This window comes from Chiloscyllium plagiosum, chromosome 4 (assembly GCF_004010195.1).
Source record: "Chiloscyllium plagiosum isolate BGI_BamShark_2017 chromosome 4, ASM401019v2, whole genome shotgun sequence".
NCBI classification, from domain to species: Eukaryota; Metazoa; Chordata; class Chondrichthyes; order Orectolobiformes; family Hemiscylliidae; genus Chiloscyllium; species Chiloscyllium plagiosum.
In genome coordinates, this window is record NC_057713.1 from 36,383,788 (window position 1) to 36,392,897 (window position 9,110).

General features: G+C 40.3%; 2 protein-coding genes across 6 annotated transcripts in view; one reads left to right on the forward strand and one right to left on the reverse strand.

Annotated features, from left to right (window-relative positions):
- Positions 1-6,864, forward strand: part of kif9 (kinesin family member 9) — a 114,707-nt gene extending 107,843 nt beyond the window's left edge. For all 3 annotated transcript variants that reach the window (XM_043687968.1, XM_043687969.1, XM_043687970.1), the window contains 2 exons: positions 1,516-1,620; positions 6,749-6,864. In XM_043687968.1, the coding sequence (XP_043543903.1) occupies positions 1,516-1,620; positions 6,749-6,862 (219 nt within the window). In that variant the 3' untranslated portion in view covers positions 6,863-6,864. The remainder of the gene's footprint in view (positions 1-1,515; positions 1,621-6,748) is intronic.
- A 120-nt stretch (positions 6,865-6,984) lies between these two features.
- LOC122548955 (tubulin delta chain-like) overlaps positions 6,985-9,110 on the reverse strand; it is an 81,668-nt gene continuing 79,542 nt past the window's right edge. For all 3 annotated transcript variants that reach the window (XM_043687971.1, XM_043687972.1, XM_043687973.1), the window contains one exon: positions 6,985-7,973. In XM_043687971.1, coding sequence (XP_043543906.1) covers positions 7,738-7,973 — 236 coding nt within the window. In that variant the 3' untranslated portion in view covers positions 6,985-7,737. The remainder of the gene's footprint in view (positions 7,974-9,110) is intronic.

The window sequence follows — 9,110 nt, forward strand, 5'->3', positions numbered from 1 at the left end:
GCATGGATAGGATAAATAGACAAAGTCTTTTCCCTAGGGTTGGGGAGTCCAGAACTAGAGGGCATAGGTTTAGGGTGAGAGGGGAAAGATATAAAAGAGACCTAATGGGCAACTTTTCCACGCAGAGGGTGGTACGTATATAGAATGAGCTGCCAGAGGATGTGGTGGAGGCTGATACAATTGCAACATTTAAGAGGCATTTGGATGGGTATATGAATAGGAAGGGTTTGGAGGGATATGGGCCAGGTGCTGGCTGGTGGGACTAGATTGGGTTGGGATATCTGGTCGGCATGGTGGGGTTGGACCGAAGGGTCTGTTTCCATGCTGTACATCTCTATGACTCTATGACTTGCTCACTTCCCATATTCTTTAATATTTTTTCAGTCTAATTTCACTGTTATTGTTCTTTCCTGTAATCTTTAATATCCTAACTAGTCTGTTATCCTCTTTCTACTCATTCCCCACATCCTTGAGTGTTGCATGAGGATGGAATACTTGGTGAGCTGCAGATATTGTGAGGTATTTTTCTGATAGGTCCAGACAATTTCACCTGCAACAATTGTAAACCAATCATTAAAGTGGTCAGGCTTAGCTAGCAACAGACCAAAAATCACATTACAAGTACAGGAAAAGAGAGGGGAGATTTCCAAGTTCTAAAGCAAAGAGGGTTGGTCATTTAGAAAGAGGGCTATATATTTTAGTCAGGAATTGGGGGAGGAGCAGTTGTCATTAACGTTTCTGTCCCTTGAGAAAAGATGACTTGGGTAGTCAAGAGGATAGAATAGTCTGTGCACCAGGACAATCCAGCAGCCTGTCAGAAATGAAGGGAAAAGAGAGAACTGGTATTAGGGGTTTACAGATAAATTACTGTGCAAACCGAAACCAGAATAATCAGTGCATGTCACTTTCTGAGTGTAAGGCCAAGGATTTGACATCCAGCTTGTCAGAATAGTATGGACAGCAGGTGAGGAACCAATTATTGTTGTCCATATGGGAAGAAATAATATCAGTAGAAGCAGACAAGGGATATTGGGAAGGAACTTTAAAAAGTATTCTTCAAATGTAACCACTTCTGAAATATTATCCATGATAGTAAAAAGAGACAACAGGAGAGTGATTTGATTCTTAAGGTTTTGATTTAATAAATCAGGAGTTTGATCCCTCATGCACTGAAATGCTGTTTAGAATAAGTGGAATTTATACATATAAGACTGGAGCCACTTAAACAAAAGGCAAGGGGAGAGGGATTAACTAACTGGAGAGAATGAATGGTGGGTGAGCATTTAAATGTGGGGATTAATTACAGCAAGCAAAAGCGAACAGAATGGAGCATACTCTAAGATGTACCAGTATAAATAAAAATCAATGTTTAATTATTCTGAATCTGATACTGAGAGTAAACAAAGGAAAGTGTTTATAAAACAAATGGGAAATGTAATAAAAAATTATATTTGACTCACAATAAAATTACCATCACCCAGACAAAAAGTATTTCTCTTCCTTCCATCCACCCAGGATGAAGATGATAAGGAGAAGTTCCAACGTATCCAGAATGATATCCTGATGAAAAATCCAGGTTCAGCTGCATTTTACAGGGCACAAATGAAGCTGAAACAGAGGGTAGGTGAATTCCAGGTCAGACGATGGAATGAGACTCAGACTGTGTGGGGATTACTAAGATGAAAACTAAAACTTCATATTGGTGGGGTGACAGAGAGAAACAATGAGTTCTTTATTTTGGTCAGAATGTGGCTGACCAACACAAGTTCAAGGACTAAGTACGTGAAAATGACAACGTGGGCTTTTGCAGATTGGTCATATCCCACCTGATCTCTACATTGAACCCGAACAGCAATAGCATTGAGACTTTGCATTTCTCCCCACCTAAATGCTCTTTGCGTCAGCCAAATACTCACCAAATTTTGAGATGCAGTCTCCAGGCGTAAGTTAGATTGGATGTGCAGGTTGATGTAAATTATGTCCAGATAGTTTTATGTTCCTCATTTAGGTTCTCATTTTTAACTTGCACTCAACACTTCCATGCCCATTCCAAACAGTCAGCTTCCATAGATCATGGACATCAGAAAGTGTCCCCAGTTGTCAGTATCAATGTCTACTATCTTACTATTTATCTTACAGCCAAGATACCCAAGCAGTTGTGACTCATTTGCCAATTTATGATATAAATGTGGATATATAGAAGTCATGCATTCGATGAAGGTGTCTGAGCCAGCATAGATGTCATTGGCAGATGTGGGTACTGCAGATGCTGAAGAATTAGAGTCAAGATTAGAGTGGTGCTGGAAAAGCACAGCAGGTCAAGCAGCATCCGAGGAGCAGGAAAATCAACGCTTCAGGCAAAAGCCCTTCGTCAGGAATGAGGCCTCGATTTTCCTGCTCCTCGGATGCTGCCTGACCTGCTGTGCTATCCAGCACCAGTTTCTAATCTTGACATAGATGTCATTGGCTTTACATTAAGTATCTGCTGATGGAATTACCATCCTCCAGGACCTCTGAGCGACCTTGTTCTCCAAGAGATGCTGAGGAAAAGTCTGAAACAACAAAGATGGAAACTGTTGAGACTTTTTTTCTGCCTAGCGTATGTTGCTCAGACCTCACCACTGCACAGGACAAAGGCCTGGTAGATTTGCAGTTTAGTGTTTTCATTCATGTTGCTGCTGTTCCATACTCTGTTATTCTGCTTGAACACAAAATCAGTAACTTTTGTAACATCTGTATTAACTTCAGTATCAAGTAATAAAATAGCTGGTGACTGTGGAGCTTGGGTATATTACACCATCTACAATCTGCAGGATTACATTTCCAATCCTGATTGAAGGGGGCATGGCAACATACTGCATTGTAAGATTTGACTTTCTGATGCTAATGGTCAAAACACATCTTTTATAGATGGGAGAGGGTTTGTCCAATGCTGAAGATATTACTTGCTAGCCAGGAATTCAAATGCAGCATTATCAGAGTAGAGCAATTGTTTGAGTACTTGCTGCACTTTCATCTTGTGTATCGGGCAGGCAAAGTTGAATAGATTTCTGTCATTCTGGTATATAAGTCTGTACTTTCTGTAAATAATCTGAAGGCATATCACATTAGCAAAGAAAAGAATGTACCAAAGAGTGTCTGTGCCAAAACACAACCCTGTTTACTCCACAGCGGACTCTAAAGGGTTCCAATGTTGCCACTTCATAGCTTATCCGTCAAATTGTCATGATAAGAGATGACATTGAGTAGCTTTAGCAGGTAAGCAATTCTCTCCACCAATTTAAATAGACTGCTTCTGTGCACAGGGTTGAATGCTTTGCTGAGATTAAAGAACGGAATATAAAATGGACTCCTTCGATTTTAATGTTTGTATTGAGGCTACCAAACCAAGAACATCACATCAATTTGCAGATTTTATTATTCTGTGACCACACTATGTTGAACCAGGATCTGCAGTCTCACAAGGGAAATACATGAGACCAAATGCTTTTCCCCACAGTGTTCAGCAGGGTGATGCCTCAACGTTGTTGTAATTTTTGGAATAATCTTTGTGTCAAACATCCTGAGCACTTCCCCCTCACTGCCCCTTTGTGACAGATAAGTTTGTGCAGTTTCTGTAGGAATGTTGATTTCCTGTGCTTGATGAGTTCAGATGATTTAGCATCAGGTTCTTGAGTCAATTTAATAAGCTCCTCCACTATGGATTCAGTATTCTACTCAGCATGACTTTCTTTGGTTTCCAGAATCTTCTCCATGGAAAGTGTGCAATGGAGTAGTTTTCAACGGACTGGCTTTCTTTGCTGATAGATCAGTTGCCTCTTTAGTTCCTTCATTCATTCACCTCACATTCCCCATGGTGAAAGATATATGGATATTTCTGGCAAAGTTGAAATAAGTACTCATTGGTGCATCATCTGGCAATCTGTTGGACTTTACTTCAAACTAACCTTAATATGTTGAGTGTTTATGCTTGGACTTTTGTAATTAATGAGAGCAGACAACTTGGCTTCAATGACAGATTCTTTAAGAGTGATGTTAGTTTCAAATCAGTCACATTTCTGCTGTTGCTTCCCAAAGGTTATTATAGATAGTGTCTTCAAGTATGATCCGTTTAGCTTCTATACTCTATGTCAGGATCCCAGAGGGCTCTTGTTAAAGTGTGTCAAGGAACTATTGATATTAGGATGGTGTCTCTGCTTTGAATTAGAACACTTTAAGAGTTGTATTTTAAACTGGTGCATATTAGGCATGGTCTGTATCACAGTCAGTGCTGCAGATGCTGCATATATTTAGAATGTGGTTGAGAGAAGCACATCTGGTGATAATCATATCGAATTGGTGCCAATGGCTTGATTATGGATGTCTCCAGATACCTAATGGTGTGGTTTGTGCTGAAAATGTATGGTAGCAGCAAACCCTCAAGTAGTTTCTAACCATTCTTATTTATCCCTCCCAGGCCATGTAGCCCAAGGTATAAAGGCCTCATGATCCACACCTTTCATTGCGTTAAAATCTCACAGTAGGTGAAGATATTCAGACTTGCATAATCTGCTTCTAGCCGTTTTAAACTCTTCATAAAACTGATCCTTTGCTTCTGTAGTGAAGGATAGCTTTGGAAACCCTAAACTGGTAGAGCTGCTTGCAGCTTATCGGCTGTGCTCAGCAGGTGAATAAAATCTACTGCAGAAGTCAGGCAAACTTTAAGAGAAAGGAAAATGTCAATTCGAACTGCAAGGCAGGACTATGTGCAGGGGACTGTCAGTGATTGATAGCTGCCTAATAATGAACGAAGCTGTCTATATAAAGCAGAACACAGATATAGCATCCTTACAGGTTTTCCAAGAGTGAATCACTTATTGAAAATGTTACATGTTCACCCTGCAGGGGCAGAGCTCAGAAACTTGTGAGCATGGTGTGGACTAAGGAATTCACTACACTCAGTGATAGAACCTCTGATTTTTAAGGAAGCTATATTGGTATTCTATTTATGAACATCCATATTAATCACAGTCATTTTGTGTGCCATATTGGACAGATGTAAATTCCCTACATTGGTCCTGACATTCGAGTTCAAGATTGCATTTTCCTTTTCCTAAAAATTAGCCTGATTCCAGAAGTGGATTTTAATCACCTCTTGACCAGAGCCTATAAGCTGCAAGCACTCATTGAGCTGAAGCCTGGTCTGAGGTGGCTGACCAGTGGAATAAGGAGGCCTTTCCTACTGTCAGAATCACCCTTATCACTAATTCTCTACAATAATTGAGTTGGGCTTATCACTTGTAACTGCTGTATCCTGCCTTGTATTACGATTCTGCAACGAACTAGATAACTTTATAGAGATTGCTGCCCCTTGTGACTTCCTGGTTATATTCAAAGATATGTATTAACTTGATTGCAGAAGTTTCGAAAAAGGTGTCATATTTAGACATAAGTTCCTCTTTGGGTCCTGCGCCAGATATTTTGTTAGTATTTGCTCCTTTAATCTTTCACTCTCCTGAGATACTAACAAGTTTGTGGAGCAAGGGGTTTACCCAAAGCAGGATGCACTGGTACATGAGAAGCAGGATGCATCCATATCTGCACTGCATGTTTTAGGGTCAAACCTCCTTCAGGTTGCTCTGGAGCTGTAGCCACGGGCTGTGAGGAACCCAGTCTCCTGCCGTTGACATGGGGAGTTGCTGACAGAGAGACTCTGTATTAACATAAAGGAACTTGCACATTTGGCTGTCATTTTCATATTAATCCTAGCCAGGAGTGTAGACTGAAAGTAAAAACCAAGCTAGAACACTAACTCTTTTCAGCACGTACTAGACACATTATCGTTGAGATGTTGGACATACTTGATATGGGTCTGATATAAGCCCCACCAGACACAGATTCCTACCCTACAGTAAATGAGTGAAACAAAATGGTTTTTAACACTTCGATAAGAGGTTTTATTGATTTTTTTTTACATACCATTTTTTATTAACTGAATTAAATTCCCAAACCCATACCTACAGGAAATTATTTGCCTTTTAGAGTAAGAATTGTACCTTTTAGAGTAAGAATTGAATAAATAATTGAAGCAAAGGGAATGTTCGAGAAAAAGAATGAGAGAAACCTGGAACATGGACTTGGGCAGCTTGGCTGCTACTGTTAGGCCCAGATCTTTCACCACTGAGAATGACATGGCATCGCCATGACCTGAAAGGTTTCCTCCATAGGATGCACCATTCATACGAGTCTAACATCTCCAGAAACCCTGTTCTCAATGGCCTAGAATGGGTTCCAGCCTCTGAATTTCACTTTCATCAGAAAGGTAATTAATTTGAAATACTAAGTCTCCTTCTCCATCCATTAGATCTGCACAGTATTTCTAGTATGTTCTATGTGAACGCAAGCCAAGTTTGTTTAGCCCATTAATCCCTGGTAAAAGGCTGATAAACCTACATTGTACCTGCAGTACCTACATAACTCTATAGAATCTCCAGTTCTGACGAAGGGTAATTGGACCCAAAATGTTAACTCTAATTTCTCTCCACAGATTCTGCCAGATTTGCTGTGATTTTTCAATAATTTCTATTTTAGTTTCTGATTTCCAGCATTTGCAGTTCTTTCTGTTATTCCAATATATTTTTAGCTGAAACTTTAGTGCCTAAGATTTAATGCAAAACTGCAGAAAGTGAGACCAAGGCTCTGTAAAATTACGATTTATGTGTCTAGCTAGTCAGTTTGCAATTTCACAATGTGGTTTTCTTCCTTCCAGCAAAATTACCTCAATGCCATGGCTCAGCCTCAACCAGTAACCATAAGGAAGAAGCCAGGAATAATCACCCAAACCATCAAGAACAAACCACCCTCTATCTTCAGTGTTACCTAGCAGTTATACTAATAGAAAATAAAGCTAAAAAGGACCGTCCAGCATAAATACTGCTCAATAACATGTTTTTTCTAAAACAACAAGCTGGCAACAAATTTAAGGCCAGCAGCCCCAAATTAAGGTTTGTACAAAGTTAAATAAATCAATCAAAATCTCATATTGTGTTTTACTACCTGCAAGCATGTTTAGTTTTAAATTGGGTTTGTTCTCACATGTAGTTCTCAGACATGGAGTCAGCCCTGGATACCAAGTAAATAAATGTACTAGCTAGTGTATACTTAAAGGCAACTTTCTGCCTGTATTCAGTAATTCAATCTTTGTATATGGTTCAGGATTCATTCAGCAGCCTCTATTGAGTTAGCTGATCTCTGGACAATGATCACATGCATGAGTACTATTTGTGAATTGAATTTCCCATTCCACAAGTACCCAATCACTGTGGGATACTCTCAGTACCACTACAGACCAAACAATAAACCTGGGACCTCTGCACATAAGACAAAACCACTGATGCAACTGCAATTAGTTAGCATGTTCAATATTGAAAGATAGGTCTGAGTTGAATGTTGTGCTGAAAACATACAGCGTTCCAAGGTCAGGGAAGATAGAGTCGACATAGTCCCAGAAGACCATAGTCAGATACAGCTTAGTTGGATACAGAGTAAAACTCCCATTCCAAACACTGCCTTACCCACAATTTCAGAATGAACAAGTATGACATTTTTCCATTGCTCACATGAAAATCTGACTCTGACTGCCCAACCATATTTCAAACCAGGAGACCGAGCTGGAAAATAGTCCTGGAGGAGGAAAGCCATCACTTCTCCTCTTACCAACACTTAACAATAACACATGTACGTTTGTGAGATGGATGGTCAATGATCTCCTGCAGCAATGTATTCCTTCACCACTGAGTCCAGGATCTCAAAGGCCTGCATGAAGTCTTCCTCTTCACAACCGTGTTTCCAGTACCAATGGAGGTAGGCATGGGCATCGTACATAGTCTGGGCCTTCTCTAGGACACGCTGAATATAATCTGACACACTGCTGTGGTTGGCACAAATGGTCAGAGAATGGCTGGACGACATCAGGTCAACAATATTGCAAGGATCTTAAAAGAGATGGGAAGAAAAATCACCAACTTCAGAAATCCAAAGCATACAATCCTAAAATATTTATTCCACAAATATGTTAAAACTGTACTTAAAATTTTATTGAATAAGAAAAGCTCATTTTCCCAAAGATCCCGTACACCTTTTCCCAATCATGATCTCAACCCACCAATTTAATCTCCTCCGACAGACTCACTACACTACCCTGTACATTTTGTCCCTGTACTGTTTTTCAGAGACAGGTCACCTCTAACTTTCATCCCAGTTTAAAAACATTATCAACAACTAAATAATGTCACTGATCAACATCTTCAGGTTTACCATGAACCAGAAACTGAACAGAACTGGCCATATAAATTATGCGGCTACAAGAGCAGGTAAAAGCTAAGAGTCTGGTGAATGACTTACCTTTTGAATGTCCAAACTCCCATTTACAAGTTTTATAATGCCATCTGATTATGATACCAGACAAGTCAGGTGCCAGAGAGAAACCTCGCTTGTTAGATCATAAGCATTATTTTTATAGTTTGGTTACACAGTCACTGATCTTATTCACACATAGCTGGCAATGTTAGAACATAGAACAGTACAGCACAGAACAGGCCCTTCAGCCCACGATGTTGTGCTGACCATTGATCCTCATGTATGCACCCTCAAATTTCTGTGACCATATGCATGTCCAGTAGTCTCTTAAATGTCCCCAATGACCTTGCTTCCACAACTGCTGCTGGCAACGCATTCCGTGCTCTCACAACTCTCTGTGTAAAGAACCCGCCTCTGACATCCTCTCCATACTCTCCTCCAACCAGCTTAAAACTATGACCCCTCGTGTTAGTCATTTCTGCCCTGGGAAATAGTCTCTGGCTATCGACTCTATCTATGCCTCTCACTATCTTGTATACCTCAATTAGGTCCCCTCACCTCCTCCTTTTCTCCAATGAAAAAAGTCCGAGCTCAGTCAACCTCTCTTCATAAGACAAGCCCTCCAGTCCAGGCAGCATCCTGGTAAACCACCTCTGAACCCTCTCCAAAGCATCCACATCTTTCCTATAATAGGGCGACCAGAACTGGACACAATATTCCAGGTGCGGTCTAACCAAAGTTTTATAGAGCTGCAACAAGATCTCACGACTCTT